The 24,742-nt window shown below is 36.7% G+C and overlaps 1 protein-coding gene across 1 annotated transcript in view; it reads left to right on the top strand.

The window, feature by feature from the left end:
- Nucleotides 1-704: 704 nt before the first annotated feature.
- The window catches only part of AN (NAD(P)-binding Rossmann-fold superfamily protein), a 36,324-nt gene continuing 12,286 nt past the window's right edge, over nucleotides 705-24,742 (top strand). Inside the window, exons 1-5 of the mRNA XM_089811433.1 lie at nucleotides 705-1,498; nucleotides 21,286-21,454; nucleotides 21,682-21,812; nucleotides 23,538-24,353; nucleotides 24,499-24,546. Of these exons, the coding sequence (XP_089667559.1) occupies nucleotides 914-1,498; nucleotides 21,286-21,454; nucleotides 21,682-21,812; nucleotides 23,538-24,353; nucleotides 24,499-24,546 (1,749 nt within the window). The 5' untranslated portion in view covers nucleotides 705-913. The remainder of the gene's footprint in view (nucleotides 1,499-21,285; nucleotides 21,455-21,681; nucleotides 21,813-23,537; nucleotides 24,354-24,498; nucleotides 24,547-24,742) is intronic.

The following is a 24,742-nucleotide window of genomic DNA, read 5'->3' as shown; positions in this document are numbered from 1 at the left end:
TGGTGAGAAATGACAAGGATGAAGAATAAAAAATAACTCTTTGAAAGCTTGATCACACACCCACTTCTAACTAGTGAAGTTTGGCTTTGATATAGACTATATAGATAATATTAACTTGTAATATATATATATACATATATATATATATATATATATATATATATATATATATATATATATATATATATATATATAGGAAGAGCTGATATGACCTTTGATAACATATAATATTTACCTCAAATATATTAAACCATAAATATTTTTTCTCCTTGATTGCTAGCACCTCGAATAAAACAAATATATGATGTTTGACGCGATTTTTTTTTTAAAAAAGAAGCAACTGAAGGTCCAGGTCCCCAGCTCGATTTGAGCATATGGTGGGAATCCAAATATACCTGGTCTGGGCAAAATTTCGACAAATCCAAAACCACGTTTTGCCAAATTTTGGAAAAATCGAAAACCAATGCCCACTTTTGTTCATCTTGACCCCCAACAAGTGAGGAGCAATTCATTACTGAGGTTGGGTTGGCAAAATCAAGCTGGTGGCTGGCGAGGCCCACAGTTTAAGCCCCTGCAAGATCTTCCGCTCGTCAATCACGCCAAAACATTGCTTTTCAATCGCTAGTAGCCCCCTCCACGGGACCGCGGGCTGCAAACCGTTGGGAGGGACTTTACATACGGTACACTGGCCTCCATATTCCCTCGATGTAACCAGCTGCTGACAACTCTGCGACTATAACTACATGTAGCCTTGTAGTGGAAGTACCATTTTGTTGATCAGGAGCCGGGCCTGGAACTAAGAGGCCAGGAAGGGAGGCCTGGAGTAGACAAAGAAGTCTTCAACTGATCAAACAAACAAATACCCACATGAGCTCAGCTGTGATGCTCCTGTGAGAGGATCTGTGTTTTCCAGATGACCAAGATGGAATCTTCGGCGGTCGTCCCTGCTAACAATGGCAGGGACGGGCTGCCGCTGGTCGTGGCGCTGAATTGCTTGGACGAGTGCAAGTTCGAAGAGGAAACCCTCAATGGTATAGCTCTCTTCCAGCATGTTGAGCTTTCGCGTATAGCGGATGGCCGTATAGAGGCGGCCATGGCCGTGCTGCTGCATTCTTTGGCGTATTTGCCCCGGGCGGCTCAGAGGAGACTGCAGCCTTGGCAGCTTATCCTTTGCCTCGGATCGTCTGATAAGGCTGTGGATTCGGCCCTGGCTACGGATCTGGGGTTACAGCTGCTTCATGTAGATACCAGCAGGGCAGAGGAGGTGGCAGATTCCGTTATGGCTTTGCTGCTTGGGCTCATTCGGCACACACATTTGCTCTCCAAACAGGGCTTTTCTACCTCTGGCTGGCTTGGTTCGCTGCAGCCGCTCTGCCGTGGGATGAGGCGCTGTAGGGGGCTTGTTCTTGGGATAGTTGGCCGATCAGCTTCGGCTTGTGCACTCGCTACTAGGAGTCTCGCCTTCAAGATCAGAGTGCTCTATTATGATTGCGATGAGGTCTGGATCTTACGTAAACAACTTTACGAACATTAGGTCTTCATACGTCGTACTAGTCATGCAAAACTTCTTTGGAGAAATCTGTGTAGACATCCACGTATGGGATCATACTTCATGAATAACTTCTACTGACTTGTGATTTATAATTTTTTTATTTGAGATGCCCATGTAAGTCTTGTACACTAGTAAACAGAAAACTTCTTTTTTGAATCGGAACGTCTCTACGAGCACAACACACTGTTTGTCAAACTCCATTCTAGAACATTTTTTTCAGACTTTTTCAAGAAATCTCATCCTTTTAATAAAATGTACTGCAAGTCTTAAATTTCTAAGTACCTGAAAAACCTACCCTGAACTATTTCTACGGTGGCTGCTGGCGTTGAATACTTGTCAATATTCTTTTTAACCAAGGAAACTGCACACTGCCTCTTGTATATGATTCAAGTGTCTAATGCCAAGAGCTATTGCATAAATTCCTTTTGATTCCTGGCCCCAAACAAGGAAATCTTATTCTTCCTTGGAACTATAAGGTATTTCGGCCAAAATTGAAGCTAGCATCTCACACTACTTCAAGTAGCCTCCTCCTGGCCACTTCCAAGGATCTTTCTACCATTGGACTAGGTTCCCCCAAAGGAACATAAAAGTTAAAATTAGCAACTTTGGACCAACTTATCTCTAGAAAAATGTCACTGATAGGTTCAAAGTGGGGAAAGGAGTATTCTAGATTTGATTTTGGATCACCAGTTACGTTTTAAGAAAGGTTAGATTTGCCTTTGTAAGAACTATTTTAATTGTGTTTTAGTTTGATCAAGCCTTCAGAGTAAGGTTCTTTTTGTTTTTGATTTCTTTTAGAGCTGATTTTTGATCACCTAGTATGAATTGAAGAGGCTCAAATAAGTAATATAGTTGAAAATTTGTCAATTCAGCCCTGGGTTTACGACACTATGTATATCCTAATTATATAAATAGAGAATTTACAGGGTATGCCATGTTCTTTAAATTTTTTAAATTTTTAATTGAAGATGTATAGGTGTCATTCTGAATAATTTTTTATAAATTTTAGAAGCAATTATCCTTTTTAGGAAATATCCTGGCAAAGAAAATATTGGGATCTGAAAAAAAAGTAGGAAAATTAATAAAGATGAACAGTTGTTGTTTTTTTTATTTAGGGTTATCTTAATTGCATAGGGTGTGAGATAGTGGAAGTAGGGGGGAGTTTACACTATTAGTTTTGAAACATAGATTTTCTCTTCTAATTTTGATATCAGGGTTTTTGGTGTACACTGTATAGTGTGTTGTTACTAGAGTTCCACTTTAAAGTTTGAACTTTCAAATTTAAGTACAAACTATAAAAATAAATACGAATCTCAATTTATAGAAGTGACAAACTACAAAGAAACAGAAAGCAATTGTAGCCAATGAGACTGTAGTTCTTGATGATGAAGTCTTAACATCAGTTTCCCACTTAAGTTGATTCAGATGCACTTCATCAAACACAATGGCCATTTGAAAGATACTGAAGCCTTCCTCATCAAATGGGTTCTTTGCATTTGTGACCAATTTTGAATCATGCTCGTTTAATATTAACTAAAAATAAATTTAAACAATATTTTTCTAAATAAATAAAATTCAAGGTTTAAAATCATCATTGGAAAACTTGAAAAATCAAGAGTAAAACTTTAAAAAAAAATTATAACCATTTAAAATAAGTAAAAATTACAAAAGCAAAACAAATAAAATTTTAAAATAAAAAATTTAAATCATGAAATTGAAATTTAAGTTGGGTATCCCTACTGTTCATTATGTGCAAGGGCAGTTCCCAAAACTTGAACAGATCCAGATAACAGCAATCTATTGTGTCATCTACTGTACATGGTGCCTTAAACAAAACAAACATTTCGCACTTTTACAACCTATCGACAACCACCATGATACTTGCAAACCCACCTTATTTCAGTGATAAAAGCCCATACTTACCTTTGACCATGGTCTGACTAAAACAGGTAGATGCTTAAGCAACCCACCTAGAGTTTGATTCAACATCTTGTCCTGCTGGCAAATGAGACATGTATTAACATATTCATCCGCATTCACCCTCATTCTCAACCAGTAGGTGCTCCTTTCAAAGAGTGCAAGGGTTCTCTTTTTTTTTGATGGAGGGTTCAGACCTGCAAGGCAGCCCAGCAGAGGCATGAAGCCTTCGATCTACCAACCAGCGAAGGCCACCACAAAGACGTTTTATCAACCCGATACGGGCACACTCGTGCCTGAAACCTCTTCGGTTTGGAGCCAAGGATTGAGGGGTATCCACACTGCCAAAATTTCCCAGGGCACAATCTTGGCCTCATCCATTATGATGTCGAAGCCTTGCATTCAGCAAGACTTGATCCTTGGCGGGCTCATTGAGAACCTTTCAACTTCACCAGTAGACCAAGGGCTCTCTTTTGGCTTGTGTGCCCAACCGAAACTTTGTCATGACGTTCATGCACCATCTTGCTCTGCAAGCTCATTTGCTTTGGAACTTGAACTTGATGTGGGTGAAGAACAATAGCACATCTCTGGTCTTGAAATTTCAAGTTTGTCCCTCCTTTGCCTGTCTCAAAGTTTTGCATCGTGAAAGGTTCCATCTCCAGCCCTTCTTTGATGGATTCTACAACCTCGATACTCAATGCAATCTGGCTTGCCCCTAGCTCCACTTCATTTTAATGTATATCAACTCTTTTTCTTAGCCGAAAGTGCTCCATTCAAAAATTATACTCCGCTAAATGGTTTTGAATCCAAAATGTATGCTTCACTAAATGTATACAAACACACAAGTAGTCAAGGTGTTTATCAAGTTCATCCTAACTAGATGAGCATCCATAAACCTTTGACTGAAAGAGAGCTCAATGCATGCTCATTTACCACTTGTGTAGCCAATTGAGATTGCAACTCTTCTGGTGAGTCCATTTTTGAGTACTCAAGACAATAAATGCGAAGGCAAACACCTAAATCTCTTATTTTCACCTTAAAAGTACAATATTTTATTTTCTTGGCCAACGGTACTCTATTTAAAACTAAATTCCACCAAACAGTTGTGGCCAAACAAATACTCTTAGAAACAAGACATATGAGAAGAAACTAAAGAACATCTTTGGCCTTGCATTTGGAATTAAAAGCATATCAGGATCTAACTAAATTATCTGTTTCTCTTCTCAGCTTCTGTTAGATTTGTATGTGATTCAACCCAGTCTTAGTCCCAAGCCTATATGTGTTTCAAAACAGCTCTGGTACGTTCTATTTTTGGTTCTCTCTGTAGAAACATGCTCAATCACCTCCGATTATTTATTGATTAAGGAAGATTGAAAAACTGTAAGCATTAGAACCTGAAAACATTAAGTGATAAACTTGAATATTGAGGGATAAGGCAAAGGAAATAAAACAGATCTTACTGTTATTCCACTCTCATTTTTGGTCCCTAACATAGAAATCTCAACAAGTAGTGTTTCTGCCTTATTATTTTGCCAGCGGCTTTGCCACCATAGGTGTTATTTGCTGCCAAGGAGATTGAGAAGTTTGTAACAAGGAAGAGTTTTTGCTTGATTCTTCATAGGTTTCATTTTTAAGTTTTTGGGTAATATTTTTTATAATTTATTCGAGAAGCAATGGAGGAGTAGGGCTTGTTTTTTGTATGATTTTGTCTTTTTTTTCGGACTTGCAGCCCTGGTTATTTCTTACAGTGGCAGCAATTTAGCTTTTTGGTGCAAATTCAAAATTGACTCCTTTTTGTTGTTTTGGAAACCTGATGATTATAAAGTAGATTCCAAGTGTAAAGGGTTATGTTTGGCGTTGTACAGGGTTAAGAAAATTGAATTGAGAAAATCATACGGCTGTGCAATTCTTGGTAAAGGAATTAGAGTTTTGCAAGCAAGCTGGATAAACACAATTTTTTAGGTATATAGAAGAGTAAGATAAAGTGAATAAAACAGCTAAAACATTGTGTTTAAAGTGTTGCTCTTTGTTGAGGAAGGACTCCAATTTAAGCAAGCCAGCCAGAGATCAGCTCCTGTCCAAATGGTGGCTAACTCGCATCCTTATTCAGTGACACCTTATAAGATGGTACTCCTCTTACCCACAAAAGAACAAAAGGTCCTGGCCAGTTGGGAAGGGGCATTTAAAATGAGTTGAAAGATATTGCAGATCAACTCATTAGGTGATGTATTTATGCCAACAGAGTTCCATTCAACTTCATTCTGTGATGCATCTATGCCTTGTACTTCTAATTTTGGGGAAGATCAAAGAAGTTGGAAGGGTACTGCCTTAATTTTTTTTATTAATTATTTTTTGGATTCTATTGTGTCCCCATCTCAAAAAGTAGGTAAAATAGACATTACATTCCTGTAGATCATAGTAATGACCATAGCACTCTTTAATAGCTACTGTAGAAAACTAAACCTACCAACCTTTTGACCTTACTCAAAATGCGAGCATATATATGAAGCCCAGAGACTACGATGCTTCACCACTTGCAAATCACCATATTAATGACCATTTCAGTCTAATAGCGGCAAGCATAAAACTAAACTTAACAAATAAAATGATGGACTTCAAAATGCTACTTTTGAGGGGGCCACAAAGCACCATGCTTCTTCTCTAGAAATAACAACAAAAAGGAGAACAGAAGAAAGACCATGGCTTCTGGTAACATACACTAGAATGTCACATGCTAGAAGAAACTTCATCTTCCCTATCATCCTCTTGTTTAACTTACACCTCATTGTCTTGTTTGCAGGCTACCTCCCAAGGTGCATAGTCATGTCTATTGAGGGAAAGTGAGTGCCATGGAACACCTCCTTGTGAGTTAGCCATAGTGATTTGAACAAAACATTGGAATTGTGAAATCATTGTCATGTATTATGGGCAACCATAATGCCCTCTTGGACATTGTGAACATCAGTACAATAGGTTCATAAAAGTTACAGCTCCCCTCGAACAATTATTTGCATCTTGCTCCTCCTATTGGTTTAGTGATTTCCCGTTGATATTGTCGGTTAGGTTGCTTTTATTGGCAACTTCCACATAATAATTGTCTCCTTTGCAGCTGATAGTGTGAGGCCTCACCCTGACCCTTCGTAGCATAGTTGATACCTTATTATTTTGATACTCACAACTCGAGATGTCGAGACACTATCAGATACTTGAACATATTATATTATTTCATGTTGTGTGATGTTTACATTCAGATATTTGAGTTCGTCATTTAATGCTTTATGAACATGTATGTTGGAGAAGTAAGTAAATGCAGGATTTAACACTTTGATTTCGAAATAGTAATGATTAAGAATATGAGTAGGATGAGAGAAACCCTGATTGATTTGAGAGATGTATGCTTTAATTTATGTGATTTCTTGATACGTATATACAGATGTGCATGTGATTTTATGGGACTACTGATGTGTGCAATGAGTGTGCAGGATATTTTAGCCGAGAAACCCAACGGAGGAACGGAACTGATCCCTATGTGCCATTCGTGGAAACCATGTTGTTCGTATCTTATTGTATTGTGAGATGTATGAATGTATCTCTCCGTGATTAGTAAATGTTAATGTTTCGTAATTGTGTTCTTATAGTGTCACTTGACACTCGTGAATTTTCATATGCATTTCAGCATGCTAGTTAGGGTTAATTGTGTAACCTTTGGACCTAAGACGGATTAAGTTAGTGTCATTTTCGCTAATAGGTTTCTTAATCGAGTTTAGTCACCCCTAATCCAGATTAGTGCCTAATCTGCATTCTGGAGTTGTTAGATGTTCCTAAATTTTCCTAGCTTTTGTTTGGTCCCGAATCAATTCCTAAGACCTTTTAAACATGAAATATTTATACCCAAGGGGTATGGGTATGGGTTGGGGGTATTTTCCACCCCCTAAGCCCCTTTTATTGACTTTTGAGGTCACTCAAAAAGTCTATTTTTGCCTTTGTGCGAAAATTGCAAGTGGCTACCATGAGTTGCATCACCTCAACTCCACTTTTAGCGGTTAACCTTAGTATGGGTTGAGTTAGAAACTTCTAGATTTGTAGGTGGGTGGAGGAAGTTATTGCGTTTTTGGTGGTTGAGTTTGAGTCTTATTTAGAGGCCCTTCTTGGAGTAGTTTTGGTGGTTACCCAATCTCTACTTTTAGAGAGGAGCCTTGGAAGGTTGAAGCAAGGAAGGAAAGAGCTCTTCTCAATTTGATCATTTACCATAACTCTTTGGTGAAGGTAGGGATTCTTCACTCCTTTGAATTGTTCTTCATGTTGTCTATGCTTGAATCATGTATAAGTTGATGTGTTGTTCTTTGTTTGTGCTTGCTTGTGTGTTGGGATGGGTTTGGAGGGATTCTTGTTTGTTCTTGATGCATTCTTATGCTTGTCTTGATGTGTTGTGTTTTGAGAGGATTTCATGGGGATTGTTTTGGCATCACTCACCTTTGGATAGGGAAGAAGTGGCCATGTACGGGGGTAGGGCCTTAGTTGGACCTCAATGGTGTAGAGTCTTCTCTCATGGTGAGAGGAGGGAAAGAGAGTAGGGTGTATGGGCTCCTACTTGTCATCACATGCCTTGTTTAATATTGTGAAGTCTTGAATATGGAAAGGAATGAAAATCCTTGTGGTATTAGCCTCGAAAGGGCCTTGTGGAAGAACGGAAGTTCTTGATGTTTTTAGCCTCGAAAGGGCTCTGTTATGGCATGGTGATTGACGTCTTCTATTGAGAAAATCCACCTCCCCCCTAGTCAGGTTCTATGTTTGGACCTATTGTGCAAAACCAGGTTAGGGTGCATGCTTGAATTGTTCTTGATGTTGTGATGATTCACCCGGGTCAGCTCTTGTCTTCTCCTTGTTTTCCTTGAAGTTTTGAAAGTATTGGAAGTAAGCACTTGTGAAGGATTTTGAAGAGATGTAATTTGAATTGTAATATTATGTAGGATGTAATTGAATTTTGATGTATTGGCAAAGACATCAGGTTTTCTTACTGGTTCTTTCCCGATGGAGCCTTGAACCAGGATGAATAATAGGGAAAGAAAAAGATTACGAAAACCTCCCTGTATTGCTCTCATGTGATTTCAAATTTTGCATATGTTGTGAGAAAATAGATTGGTGGATAATGTCTTTGAATTATGAATTGCCAAGTTTTCAATTATGTTAATGGAAGGCAATTTGTTATGTTGAAGTCCCAAATTGATGTCTAAGTTTTAAATGTAATCAAATCCTACATTGTGATAACAAGGTTATCACTTTCATTGTTAAGTTTCATTATGAACAAAATCAATTCGATCAATGAGGTTATGTATTTCCTAGAATTCAAAAATAAAATAAAAAATCATACACCTTGATGTATAATGATTAATAAAACATAAATTATAGGAGAGAGGGAGAAAATATAACCTTTTTCACATCCTTGTAGTATGCTTGTTCATTGAAAATCAATGTTGTAAATAGGTTAGTATTCATTCCTAGTATAAAAAAAATTCATTAAACTTGCAACTTTACCTACCCACCCCCCTTCATTCTAGCGCTCACCTCTGATTGCCTTTATAAGGCACGCAAGGGGGCTGAGGGAGCAGGCCTGCCAGCGGTGACAACCTTGGTCAGCGTGCAGGCTGTTTCGGGGAAGCGTGGAGTGCATGGGGGACCGTGGGGAGGGGCTAGGTAGGTGTAGGGGGTTAGGGGTTTGGGGGTTAGATTAGTAGTTAGTAGGTTATGTTAATTATGTTTAGTTGTTAGTAGTTGTTAGTTTGTAGTTTTAGGTTAGTTTAAATTTTATTATGTTAAATTATATGTTTTTATTATTATTGTTATTAAATTGCTAATTTGGTAGTGTAGGGATACTTTATTAAGTTAGATTGTATTTTTAGTTTTAGATTAGATTTTCATTAATTTAGTATTTAGAGTAGTAGGTACTTTGAGTTTTTAGAAAGTGGAATAGTTATTTTTAGTTAGAATGGGTTTTGATAATATTTTAAATGTGGTTCCTACTTAGTGTTAGTACTTTAGGAACTTGATTTTTAGTTAATTTAATTGTTATAGCATCTTAATTTTTTAATTGTTTCATTATTAATTCATATAATTTTATTAATAGTTTTAAATGAGATTAGCTTTAAATTGTTGTTAGATTAGTGACTTAGTTACTAAGTTATTATTTAGTTCTAATTTAAAAGTTTTAAATCAAAATTTTAATATTCTATTAATTAGTTTATACAGTTGTGAGCATTGTTAGATTGTTTTTAATATGGACTTTATTAATGAGGATTTAAAATGAGGATAGTTTCAAATGAAGTTTAGATTAAGTTATAGATTTTGAATTTATTCTAGACATCAATTTCAATTGTAAATAATGAGTTAATAAGTTAGATTAGATTTTGGATTCAAATTTCAAATGTAGTTAGCTTGCGTGGGATAGTTAGACTTAAATTGATCTTCTAAAGCATCAAATTCTCTTAATGTTAAATGATTAAAATTGAGATGACGTTCAAGTTATCAATTTAATAAAAAGGGGCTAATTAGTTAAGTCATCTTCAAGGATGTAGTTTTTGATCATAATTAGATTGGTGTTAAACAAGTTGTGTAACTAGGAGATAGAAAGACATTTTAGTTGGTAGGTCTTTGAGATGTAATGGATTAGTCGTTTAATTTAATTAATTGTTTTACTAGAAACTCTCTATTACCCTAATAATCTCTTCAACAAAAGTTCAAACTATGTTGTAACCTTTTTATATCAATGGTGAACTTGCCTCTAGTTTCGTAGTACCGTGGGTATCTGCACTTAAAGCTTATCGAACAAATCAGTTCCATTATAGTTAAACATTTAAAATCTTTTACGACCAAGTTATCTTATTTAATCATTGTTCCTTAAAAAAAAAAATTGTTGTGTGTGTTTTACCCTTATGTTTTGGGCATGACAGCTAGGAACAATATAACTTAGATTTCCACTAGTAGAAAAAACGTAAGAATCCCAAGTTTCAAATTCTCATTTGGCCTTTGCTACCTTTAAAACCAAATCCTTATGCATTGAGGCACTTTGATTGTAATGTTCAACTGTAATTTGGAATGCTATAATCTGCAAATCCTGTGTTAATTTTTTTTGTGTTTTCTGATTTATGATGTGCTTGCATGAAATATATTCGAAATAACTTATGAAAACATATACTAGTTACCCAGAAAATCTTATCAGCTAGAAATGTGAGGAATAAGTGCAAACCAAAAAAAACCTTTTAGCAATAATTTTTTAGTGACGCATCCCCCCACCAAAACCAGGCCACACTTGAGACGGGGCTGCACTTGAGATGGGGGGACGACGTCTTGGGCGGTGCCACTCAGACCGCCACCTTCGCTGGAGATGGCGAGACGTCTTGGCGTCCCCTGGTGGGTGCGCGGGGATGCGACCGCGTCCCCTTTAATGCGGGGGACGCCGAGACGTCTCCTACGGCAACAAAATGGGGGACATTAAAAAATAAAATTATGACTCATGATCATTGATTACTATTAGATAGTAGAATCTAGAAGTAGATACTCATACTATTGATTTGAAGATTGATATATATTATAAATTTAAAATTATATAATTTGACACTCTTTCATTTGCTGATGTTCAATGTTCAATGTTCATTGTTTGTCATTTGATTATGAATCATGATGCTCCAGTTCAAAACTTCAATGCAATGTTCAATGTTTAAGTTTTTAACATCTTTATATCTTATATTGTATAATTGTAGTACATCTTTTCATAACTAGCATTTTAAGTACCATATGTATAGCATATACATCCCTGCTCCCCTTGACACCCCCCGTCCCCCGCCGCCCTCCCAAACTTGTCCCCCGTCCTGCTGTCCCCTCGTCCCGCAGGGCGGTGTAACCATGCTAGTTACCATCTTCTCAATAGATGGAAGAGCTTTGAAGTATAAGTGAGCAAGTCTCTTACGCTATAGCTCACTTGGACTAGTGGAGTTGTGTAATAATGCTTGTACTGATAATTTGTATAGGCTATGTTGACGAATGCCAACTATGTCAGCATCTTTTATGTTGCAGTGCTTGGACCATCCAAGAACTTTCCCTTCAGAAAAATCAACAGTGTACCCTTTGTCCTCTAATGCTAAAATGGAGACAAGGTGTCTTTTGATCCTTGGAACAAGCAATGCGTTGCTCAAATGAAGAGGAATACTTGAATCTAGTTGTTAAGAGGTGGCCCCAACCCCCTTTGTGGGATAACTCGCACCATCACCAATAAGTTAATAACTACTTGCAGATTTGACTTTTCCTCTACTAAGTTGGTGAGATGCTCCATGTAGCCAATGATATGACGTGAAGCACCACTATCTATAACAAGTATCGTTGTTGGTTTGAATATGAATTGAGAGCGCAAAGATGAACAAAAATCCCTCTGATTTGTCTTTGGATTCCTTTTGAGATGATACATTTGCAGTAGAACCATGTTGTTTTGATCTAGTTAAATAATCTTGAGTACAATGGCCATACCTATCACATCTATAACATTGCATGCGAGAGAGGTCCTTTCTACTCTTTGTTTATTGAGCATAATCTGATTTCCTGTCTCTATTTCTCTTGAATGAGCCTCTCTTTCCTTCTGCTTTAGAATATGTGCAACAAGTACACGATTCTCTTCATTGTGAGGATTTCACCCATTTCCTTTTGCTGCCAGCCTGGATTTTTCTTGGATGCAATCAACTTGAAGACGTTCAAACATGGGAAGCTTGCATCTTCCACTGATGCTTTGAATAGACGACTCCCATGATTGAGGAAAACCATTCAAGGCCAACATGACTAGATCTCTATTATCATCATTATCTCTAAATATTGCCTAGTTGATCTCTCAATTTAGAAATCTTCATAAAGAATGATACGATTGACTCACCTTTAGCCATCTTGATATGATAAAGTTGTTGTCTCAAGACAAGTGCTCGACTTGTATTGTTGATCTATACTATCATTATAGTGCTTTGAATATTTCTTTGGCCGTCTTCAGTTTTAGGATCATAGGAACTAGGTGGTCCTTTTTGGAGTCGATCATGATCTAGCCTTTGCTCCATTTTTCTTCCATAGAATATTCTCTGAACCATCGTCAGGATTAGGTACATCTTTTTCCATGTGATTTTGGAGATCATTCTCCTCTTGGACAATTAGATTTCTGAATTTCCACGAGTTGTCTTTAACTTTGATGCTAATCACCATCTTGATTTTTTTACAGACTACGTTAGCAAGTTGCCTTCACCTCTTACTCAAATCTGATCACATCTATTCTTAAGCCTGCTTTGATACCATGTTAGTTTTATGATAAAAAATGAGACCAAGCAGAGATAACATATACAACAACAATGGACACAATGAATTATCCTGGGAAAGCCCTCCTGTTTGAGGGAGGAAAACCCAACCAAATATAACTTTTCTATATATGAACAAATTGAGAATACACTCGAGGAGACACTTATCTTTTAGGTGAAACACAATTGACAATGCTTAATGTTGAAGAATGAACTGCTGCTGAGGATTAATTTACTGCTCTGCTGCAGTTGTGCAATTTCCCTCGGATTGCTTGCATTTACTGAAAGGATCAAATCTTCTTATATATATGATGCTAGTTGATTTCTTAGCTAGGTCAGCCAGCAAAGTAGAGGTGGCCAATAGGAGAAATATCTTTGACAGCTACCATAATTAACACGTAGGTCCGTTAATCATCCTTGTTAGTCTAGAACAACTCAACGATTGGCTAACCTTGATAGTTGAAGCCGACTAGGAAGGGGACACTATATTGAGCAAGGAGCTAAGAGCTTTGATAAATGCTAAAGGATTGCAGTTGGAGTGTGGAAAATGACATTCAATTGTGTCTTAGAGACCTCTAGACTGCTGATCGTTGTGACGTAAAGTCATCTTCCTCCTCACCATGAAATAAAATTGCCATTTCAAAGCAAGTAGCCAAAATTCGTAGACCAAATTTAGGTGGAAGAAATAAACTAGCTTACCATAAATAGTGAAAATACCTAGTGTAGCTTTGGACATGGCAATAAAAGATGCATGCCATGCCTATGTATTGCTTAACTCAATCTAAATCATTCAATTGACTAGCATTTACACTTAGAAAAGAGGCGCATAAGGTCCCAAAAGTGACAATTGAGAAACAAGATTAAAGTGGCTTAAATATTTCTTTTGACTCACTCTAGGGGGAAGGGCTGATTGCTATATATTGCCATCATAGGGTCTTGTCTAATGCCACAAATCGACATATATTTTCCTAGTGCATGTGCACTTAGGTGACTATATGCAAAAATGATCTCCTTGAAATTTGAAGTTGGAGTACGATCCTCCTTTGAGGACTTCCTCACCCCAGCTTCCAATTAGTTTATTTTACTTTTTGTAAAGCGGTGATCATTGTTTGCCAATCTCGTAATTTTAAAATTTTCAGCTCATTAGATGTAGCTAACACCATACTTGCAATTGTGCCTTATCACTTAGCGTCATTATTTGTGTTAAGGAGTCAACAACTTAGAGTAAGTGGCCATTGTTCAGCATAAAGAATAGTCTTGCCCTTTTGACCCCTTAGTAGGTTATACATATCTTGGTCATGAATTGTGTGAAACTACGTTATGGCCAAGGAAAACATGCTTCAAAGGATATATACCTCTCGTATTAGGGAATCTTGGATCGTAATGAGAGTTTATATCATTTTAATTGATTGAATGACTGCGAAACTAGGCCTTTAACTAACATGATTGTAGCATGCTTTAAAAGGGCAATTTGTTGGACAATGTTCAATTATGAGGGGCATGCTAAAGATGCACAGTTGTAGAGAATCCATTTAGGTGGTGGAGTTTTAAAATGTTGTCCAAGTTATAAGGGATATTGCTACGAATTGTAGAGCGACATGGTTCTAATTGAAGCAAGATATAGGGGTAGATTTTGGATTGCATGTGTTGTTTATTCTTCAACTTGTTGCAAAATATGTGCAACAAAATGGAGTGCATGAAACTAGTTTATACAGGTAGCCTATTGAGATCCTAATTTTTGTGACTTTTTATCATGTCACAAGCCATCTTTAGGTTGCTCTCAAAGTTGGAGTTGTTACAGACATGAAATGAAATATATAGTATGAGGAATTTAATATTGAGTTAAATCACATTGTATGTTGTGGATTTTTTAAAAGTTCCTTAATTTTCACACTTCTAATCTATTGTAAAGTTGAAATTTCTTTAAATTTTTTAGTTGGAAAGTCTATTTGGTATGCTTGGTTTAAATAACAAGCACAAAGATTGCATTTGTGGCAGTTAGATAATAACTTTTGACTGATTTTGCTTTTCACTCACTTGATGATTTTGGTTTTCTAGGGCTAGTGAATATCTTTGATTCACTCTTGCTTCTCTCCAAGGAAACAAAATAATAAGAACTTCCATTATATGAGCTTGAGATAAATCCTTCATTCAAAGTAGGTATGTTTAAAATATGACATTTTGCAAACCATAGTTCAACCTATTGTTATCGACAACTTATTGTCGAGGGCAAAAAAAAGATACTAACAATATTGCAGATAAGTTGGCAATTTCTCGGGAAAATATTGGGAACTTAAAAAATTGCTTAAATTTAAGTGGAAATGCATTTTTTAAATTAAAACTCAATAAGGAGATGCATCTAACAAGTTAGTAAATGAGTAAACAAACCAAACAAGTTGATCTAGGTATATTTAAATGCAAATAGGATACAAAATTGCATCCTGACGTGGAATGTTGATGGCTTGTAGCCATAGTCTAATAGTCTAAACTCCAAGCAGATACAAGTGTCAAGTACAATATCAAATTATGCTACATCTTCCCCTTCCCCTTCCCAACAACTCTTGTAAAAACTATTGGAGTAGGAGGGAGTCTAGTTTTTAGAAGACTACTATGGTTGTAGTTGTAATTGGACCTCTATCCTGGATGCACTTGGTGCTGACACTAGCAATGCCTCCTCATCACTTGTATCCTTGTCACTCTCAATGCCCTAATCCTCCTCATCACTGTCATCCAATCCCACTACGAATCCACTCCTCTTTATAGCCCACCTCCCCAAATCATAGATCTCATTGTCTGTGAACAATGGAGGCTGCTTATGGGATGTCCAATCACAGTAGGGATCCGTGTCAACCAAATCAAGTGTACCAACTGCTGCCAACTCTACCTTTCTTATGTGCAAGTTAAGGTTATAATACACATAAACAGGGTCATTGAGGCATTTTTTGTGCTAACTTGTTCCTTTTCTTCATGTGAGTGGCCTCAAATAAGCTCCAATTACGCTCACAACAGGATGAGTGACTGACATAAGATGCGAAGGTCAAGTTTACGCAGATTTGGAACATTTTCGCCCCAATTTTGCTACCAAGCATTTGCAAGATCAATAGTAAAGAGTTAGAAAGCAAGGTGAAAACATATTTTAGTAACTTAGTTTTTATCTACTTATGATGCATGCAAAAATAAAAAATCCAAACATTGCACTTGGGGTTTGAGTGTTTCTCCCTCTTCTTGCCAAGTTTGAGGAGAATAGCTTTCTTGTTGCATTTTGATACACTTCCATGTAATGTCCCTCTAGGACTTTATGAATAAGATTAATGAAGGCATGTATAATATATTAATTATTTTATATTAGTTTTAAATCTTGAACTAATATAAATTAACTAATAGTATGAATAATAAGCTTTAGTCATATAATAAACTAAGGACAGTGTTGGTAGTTCCACGGGAACATAACCCAACTTCTTCAAATTAAATAGAGGCTTCAGACTCGGGAGAAGACAGGGAATTGAAATCGAGTATTTGATATAGATGGTTAGTGACCAAAATGTAGATCAAACTCCTTTCATCAGAAGTGGTTCGTCTGGCCTAGTGGAGACTAACAATGTGATATTCTTCCATTGTCTGTACGTAAACAGGAAGGAACATGCCATCGGCATAAACATTGAGAAGGGTGGACAAAGTGATAAGAACGGAATCACATTGCTAGAACAAATCCGATTGCTCTGTCAATTCAAAGCTCATATTTTAGAACTTCTCAAATTGCCGTGTGAATGCGAAGTACATATCCGATGGTGAATCTTGGGCCGAACATATCTTTCCTTTTGTTAGAGCCTTTCTGACTTAGTGGAAACATGGGTGGAATTGAAGGAAACATGTATACTATGAAGATTCAATGCATATAAAGGGGTCAGATGTGATAGAGTAACTTGCAAATAAGGACAGTGGTTGAAAGGATTGATGGGAGCATCGAATGCATATTCTCAGTGTTCCATTAGATTAATTGGTTAAGAAAGTCATAATTATTGATAATCATTCTCAAATGAGCCATAGCTGCCAGGGTGGGAGACGATACAGTTCATATGAACCACAATTTGCCAATTAATTCATAAATTTGAGAATCAAATGCAGAAGGAATTTCATGTAATCAATACAAATCCATTTGCACTATGAAGTTTGCCAATTGGGGAATGTCCAGAACTGATTATTGTACATGATTCTATACAGAGTACTTGTAATTGAAGAATTACTGTACGTGATTCTAGGTGCAATTACAGAAGCTCCTTGTATATGAGTATTAATAATTTCAATACAATAATTGCATTAGAGATCTAGTTATTAATAAATTCTTGTGTTCTGTAATTGTTAGACTTAATTGTTTTATGAAGATTTATTACTGATATCTCATCCAAAAGTATAAGGTTAGCACTGAGGAATTTTACATTCCACCTCGGCCACAATGATGTCTCTCACCTTAGCCTCAAGTATTATCCTCTGCATGTATCTATACAGCCCAACATGACCTCTCTATTGGGATCCCCATGGGATGGAGAGAAGCGAAAACAAGGGTTGAGGAAGTACCCTGCTGCATGGATGGTTTGGTGGAGCTGATTGTTCCACCTCCTATCAATAATTTCCTATATGAGGTCAAATTTTGGGCTGCCCCACTTGTAAATTTTTTACAGCCTCTTTGGCCCTATCCATGGCCTCATAGAGATACCTCACGGGGGTTTCCTCCCCATCTACCAAGTGGAGAACTTTAACCAAGGACTTTGTCATCTACAATTGAAAACTAGGAAAAGATTATCATTAATCAGAGACTAGAGTTACAAATTAATAATGGAAGACTTGATTATTGATACAACAAAATTAATTATTCAACTTTTGAAGTTTCCAAGTTACCTTAACGATTTCTGTAGCACCATCAAAAAAGTGGTTGTCAAAGATGATTTATGCAATACTCTGTCCATCAAGCTTCTTTGAATAGCTTGAGTCTAGCCATTGTTGACTCACAAACAGTTGCTATATAGGATTCAAAGAACTAATAAAACTCTGCAATGTTAAGAAAAACATTGCAAACCTTGAGGCAACAGGTCTAACCTTGAACCCCCTCATCAAGCGGAGAACCCAAGGGTGATTATAGATAACTATTGTTACCTTTCTTGTATCCTCTATAACTGGTCTCACCCAATCCAATTTTCCTAAGACCTCCAAAAGAAGGTCAAGGACACATGCTGCACTAGGAGACCAAAAAAGTGTGCTAAACTTATCGTGGAGGATCCCACCTACTACCATATATGCCGCTGCATTGTCAGTTATTATTTGCACCACATTAGCAACCCCCACCTCCATAACAACTTGCTCTAACATTAGAGCCAAAGTTTCAGCTGTCTTCATCTTCTCTAAGAACTCCAAGGATTTCAAAAATATCATTTGATCCTTGCAAGAAACCAAAAAATTGATGATGGTATAGTTTCTTCCATCCATTCATCCATTTGAAAATATAATGCAGCCAAATTGTTTCCATTGTAATCTTTGGTCTTCTACCACCTCTTTGGCCTTAGAAACAACATCTTTTGAGCAACCTACAAGCACAAAATAAAACTAAGTACACAATTTTGTTTAAAAAAGAAATATTAAATAAAAATAATTTTATTGTAAAACTATAAAACTTTAAAAAATAAAACAAGTGAACTAACCTCACACTCAAGTCTTTAGGAGTAGGCACATTGTAGCCCTTTCCCGCCACAATAATTTCTGTCACAAAATACAACTAATAGGGACTGGCTGCAACAATGAGTGGGATGTTGTTAAAAAATCCAAAATTGACAAATTGAATTTCAACTTGCCGATGCACATCCTTGTTCCAACTCGTACCTTTTGGTGATGGTTGTGCTCCAGGATTGTTGCTGTGCACAAAAAAGCCATATATAAAAGATATGTGTGGTGGTGGTCTACTAGAAGCAGCAAAAGTGGAAGCCATGGGGATGGTAGATTTTTGGATTTGTGGGCCATGTTAAGAGCCCACTATGCCCTCAAGTGCTTGATCTTCTTCATCAAGGTTGGCTGGGATACCTAGTCACAACCCGCATTTTTTCATTATGAAATGATCGTTTTTGTAGCAAAATCTAGATTCTAAACTAATGACGGTAATTATAAAATAATAAATGACTCTTCAAAAGGAGATAGTAAGAGTCTTGAGATTCCTTGTGATTTAGAGATGATTGCCCTCAAGGCCAATTTGGCCTTTTCCCTTTGCAACTTTTTCTCTTCTTGGGCAAAGAGCAAGGCATTTATCTCTCATTATTTCATTCGTGGTGAATTGACAAACCCTTGTGTCACGCCTTATTATCCCTCCAAGGTGGTATTTCAAATGAGATATGTCTCCACTAATAACTTTTTCACATTTTATGCATATCATAGTACTATAGTTAGGTCCTTCAAAAGCTTATGTCCATGCCTTGTCTCTAGCCCCTTTAGGGCGCGTTCCTATATATCTTGATGGACATGTATCTATTGGGGCATTGAGTGACCCAGTTGTAGAAGCATCCCTATTTACCATTTTGATGAAGAATCAACCTACACATGTTACATGCAAAGTGAGGGCACAAATTTAGAAACAAACTAAGTGAGGGCACAAATTTAGAAACAAACTAAGTGTAAAACTTTAGATAAGTTTAAACATAGCTGAAACTTGAAGTGTTAGGTTATGAAATTTTTAAGAAAAAGATGATTTTTTTGAGAAAACTATGATAACTATGAAAAATTTACAAAAAATGGTGTTAGATCTTATTCATTGCCTTTTAAAAGGAGCTAGAGTAGATTGGAAATGGTATGAGAGAGATAGTATAAACTTGGAGGCATTAAATACAAGACAACGGTATTAAAACAAAATAAAGAATCTTGAAAATTTGCTTGTGAATCCGAATTTTCTTGAAAAATCTCTTCAAATTCGCTCCAAACCTACAACAAATCGATCTAGAAGGCTACAAATGATGATCTTTCTCCTCTTAAACCTTTCTACCCTCTCCATGATCGCTCTGCCATAGAAACAAATGAATTATGATAGCTTGCTGGCCGTCTCAGGAGTTTTAACTAGCGCGGATGAGAAGTATGGCTGGTTCTGCAAGAAGTCATTAAGTTATTGCTGGGAAGTATTAAAAATAATGGTGATAAGTTGCAAGTTTTGAGCGAGATTTCACAGGCAATATCTTGATGTAGATTATTGCCGTACAAAACTTCTTGCGGGAAGTTAAGATATCGCTGATAAGGTGAACTATGGTACAAACTTCATTTACTAAATTCCAGTTTTTCTTTGTTGCATTCACGCTATGATCAATTATTGATGTGCAATTGGAAATTCTTTGATTGTCTTACCTTTTGAAATCATTACATTGAAATATTTGATTTCTATGAGAAGCCTAGCAATTGTACAGCTTCCTTCTTAGGTAAGGCCCTTACTGTTACAATTGGGATTCTGCTTTGTATTTGACCCTGAAAATTATGTACTCTTTTTACCACATTTTTCTTAGAGAGACAATGTGCAAAAATGTTAATGTTATAATTCATTTGGATAAGTTAAATTTTATATATATATATATATATATATATATTTTATGTCAAATATTATGTATGCAATAATTGAACATATATATATATATATATAATCTTAAATATATATCCATGAAATTACCCTGATATAAATTATTGCAATGATAAAATATAATTTCTGAAGCATTGAATAGTCTTCATATTATCGGGCAACTGGATTAATTAAGCGACTGTTTTGTTGTGACAAAGAGTCATGATTCATTGGAGCCCTGACTCCAACATGGAAGTCGCAACTCCAATGGGTCGTGACTCCTCACTGGGTCAAACCCATTGGAGACTCCCATCATATTAATATCGGGAGTTTGTCTGCACCAAAAATTATCTAATGAACACATAATACAGATGTCTTCAACGGTGGTTAAAGCGCAGATATAACCTAGCATACTTGCCGTTATTTGTTATTGAATATTTTATTTAAACTGTTAACATTGCATATATCCAGTCCAATTTTTATGAAATTCTGAGCAGTACTAATAGCAGAAGATATTATACATTGCAAAAGCACCTTTGTATAACTGAATTTATAAAGGTAACAAAGGAGTAATTTTCTGTTTGAGATATTAGATAAATCTGGGAAACATTTACAAGAAATTTGCAGTATATCCATCAATTACAAAAATTTAAAATATGGTTTGCACTTGCTTTTGCAGCATGTGAAATTCATAGAAGATTTCATGCCTTTTTTTTAATGTCATAAAAAAACATTTTTTTAATATGTATTTAACATTGTAATGTATCCTAATCCAGAGACAGACAGCTTCTAAATCTGTTTTTGTGAATTTCGCTGTTTGCTGGAGGTTATTGTTTTTATACAGAGTTCTCTGATAAATGAGTTAATGCAATGCTATAAATCCTAGCAATGGTGGAGCTGATTTCAATCTTTGGTTTCAGGTGAAAGGAAAGGCTCTGCAAGGTCGGAGATCTTTTCCTCCAGCTGCTAAACAGATGGACACTCTAAATGATTTATTGTCAGCGAGTGATCTTGTATCGCTTCACTGTGCCGTCACAAATGAAACACTTCAGATTCTTAATGCTGAAACACTGCAACACATTAAGCCAGGTGATGATGCCATTTTGTTTCATGCAAGTACTTTCTCAATTTATTGGTTGCTTAATTTTGTCAGCCATTTGTTTCCATTGGACAATGCTGAGTTATTGTCATGTTTGCCTCATATTAAGTACCAAATTTTTTATGGCAAGGTTGTTCCATCTCAATTTGGATTTTAGATTGTGATTTTATTTATATTGGTTGTACACGCTGATAGTGGAGTGTATGTTGGGCTGCAGGGGCTTTTATTGTGAATAGTAGCAGCAGCCATTTGGTGGATGATTGCGCATTAAAGCAACTTTTGATAGATGGAACTGTGGCAGGGTGTGCATTGGATGGTGCAGAGGGTCCACAATGGATGGAAGCTTGGGTATGTGATTTATGCAAGTCCTTAACTTTTCAGTTTAATGCATTTGCTAAAGAAACAAATTCTTATATCTACAGTTCCTATCGCTTTCTTTCTAGTTGGCATTTGTTTGGTATTGAACCAGTTTCAAATTCACCTTTCAGTCTGTTTCAGACAATTTATGAATTCACTCATTTCAATCAGTATCAGAAAGTGAGTATAGTCTATGTAATCTTGTTTTGAAAATGCTATTGCCTTCTAAATGTTATCTATGTCAGCATGTGTCTAGAAGTCTTACCCGGTGAGGTTGAGTGGCTACTTGAATTGGTATGGAAAATTCAAAACATTGATGATTGGCTTAGAGTGTGATCATATTTAACAACTTTACACACAAGTTTAAGGAGCTGCAAGTTGGACATTAGCATTAATATGTCTGAACTGTTGAAGATGGGCCCTGTGGTGTCTCAACAGCCCTTGAGACAATCAACAATGGGAAAAGTTCTTTTGCTGGATATGCAGACTTACGACATGGGATTTTAGTCTTACCCTTCTTAGGCAGGAAGAGCATTGGTAGCCGAGGAACCTTCTTTCTGTAATGCGAGTTGGACAACTCCATTGTCAGGATCACATGCAGGCAAGGTTGGTGTTGCATACTCACATGTTAGGGGTGGTGAACTATAGTTTGAACCTAGAGAGCTCAAGCTATCCTAGTAGCTTGTGTAGTATCTTGGTTGAATGCTAGAAGCATGATGTATATGTTTGAGCCCTAAGCATCGGCTGCAAGAAGTATAAAGTTCAGTTCAAGGCCTGAGGGTTCACAGTAGAAATAAAATTCTAGGTATGCTTAGCTTTGGTGCAATCATAAAGATTGTTTTGACATGGTTCTCAACCTTGAGATATCGATAAATGGCACTAAAATAGTGCTTCTATTAATAGGACAATGTTTGAATCCCCATCTTTTGTTTGGAAGATTGAAGATTGAACAGGGGGCATTGTGCACAAACTGTTATTTTGTGGTGCTTGGAGATGGGTTCTATTCTTTGATTGTAAATATCTTGTACTTATATGACTGTGGAGAAGCATGCACCTGTTTTTATCATTTTCTGACTATAATCTTTCGATTACAGACAAGAATATTTATGCATCTGTTTCAATAGTATCTAACTCAGATATACTGCTAATTATTCAGTTGCCATTCTTCCTTTTTCCCTAAATGCCTAATGTAATTATTATTCCACTTCATTTAAAATACTGCTCATGAAACCTACAAATAATTAAAAAAAATAGTATTCTCTGCTGAGCATGTCGTTTAGTGGATAGATAGGAGCTGGAGTTTTGTATAAACTGGTTTTAACTTTTAATGAATGCTTGAATGTGGTCTTCTTTCTAGTTTAGGAAGTGTCATATTGTTATTTAGTCTGGGAGAATGCTAGTTTTAGGAGCAATTAAGCTTTCCATCAGCTTGTTTTTATTATTTTTCAGTTATTTTTGCTAAGTAGTGAACATGAATATGTATGAACTGAAGAAGTTATTATTATTAATAATAAATATGGATCTTCTACGTTAGGAAGTGTCATGTTCTTATTTAGTCTGGGACAAAGCTAGTTTTAGGTGCAATTAAGTTTTCCACTAGCGTGTTTTTGTTATGTTTCGGTCATGGTTTCTAATTACTGAACATGAATATGTATGAACTGAAGTAGTCATAAATACAGATAGAGCTTTATGGTATTTTAATTTTTTGGCTACCAGGTTAGAGAAATGCCAAATGTGTTGGTTCTACCGCACAGTGCTGACTATAGTGAAGAAGTTTGGATGGAAATACGAGCCAAAGCTGTGTCAATTTTGCATACTTATTTCCTTGAAGGTGTGGTTCCTAGCACTGCAGTGTCTGATGAAGATGATGATTTGAAGGAGTTTACTTCCCAGGAAGAAAGATCAGAGATACAGGATAAAGAGAAGCGTGTACGGGTACGAGATGGAGAGCTTCCAGATGATGAGAGTCAAGCAAGTCCAGAATTTCGGCAGAAACAAACTTTTCATCAATCTCAGGAGCAACGAGTGCAATCTCAGGATTCTGGTATCTCACAAAACTCTGGAGGTCAGCGTGAAGAAAGACATGCTCGATCAGGAAAGAAGGGCAAAAAGAGGCCTGGGCGGCGTAAGTCACGCCAAAAGTCAGATAGTTCAATTGTACCAGAACAAGAAAATAACTGTGTAGCATTGCAACGAGATGACCGTGGTGCTAGCATTAGTGGAAGAGATCAAGTGCTTAGTTCTAGTTCACGGTTTGCTTCACCTGAGGATACAAGGCATAGACGTGGTGGTGATGGTGGGTCAACAGTGGACACAGCATCTGAGAAGCAGACTGTGATCAGTAAGGCCCCTTACTCTCCAACAGGTGACCTCCTGAAAGATGGGCTTGTTATATCACTACGTGCAAAAGGTCGACCAGGATACCATGTATCCAGACAAAGAGGTCCAGGTGGTGGTTGGTATCTAGACACCATGTCCAATGTGACTAAGAGAGATCCTGCTGCCCAATTTCTTGTTGTTTTCCAAAGCAAGGCAAGTGGATGCAGTAAATTTTCCAATAGAACTTCAAATTTTCCAAAGTTTAATCCTTTAAATTAGTAACCAGTTACAGCATGTACATATCTATAATGTACTGATTTTCTCTAAAAAATTACATCCCTTGGTTGATCTTGTGTAGGACCATGTTGGTCTACGTTCCTTAGCAGGTGGAGGCAAATTATTGCAGGTATAATTGTTTTTCAAGTGATACTCAAACTTTGGTCATGTTTTGTGTCATGTGGTATTGTGAACTCGCTGATTTTCTATTCTAGCTTATCTGGTTTACAATGTGGAGCCTTTCTTTATCTGTTTGGATGACTCTTATATGTCACATGCAACTATACATTCCAATTTCTGGCCTGCTACATATTGAGTGCTATATT

The sequence above is a fragment of the Cupressus sempervirens genome, chromosome 11, assembly GCF_028749045.1.
Source record: "Cupressus sempervirens isolate cs-2001-9-10 chromosome 11, ASM2874904v1, whole genome shotgun sequence".
Lineage (NCBI taxonomy): Eukaryota > Viridiplantae > Streptophyta > Pinopsida > Cupressales > Cupressaceae > Cupressus > Cupressus sempervirens.
The sequence above is the reverse complement of the archived record's forward strand: the minus strand, read 5'-3'. Positions and strand labels throughout refer to the sequence as shown.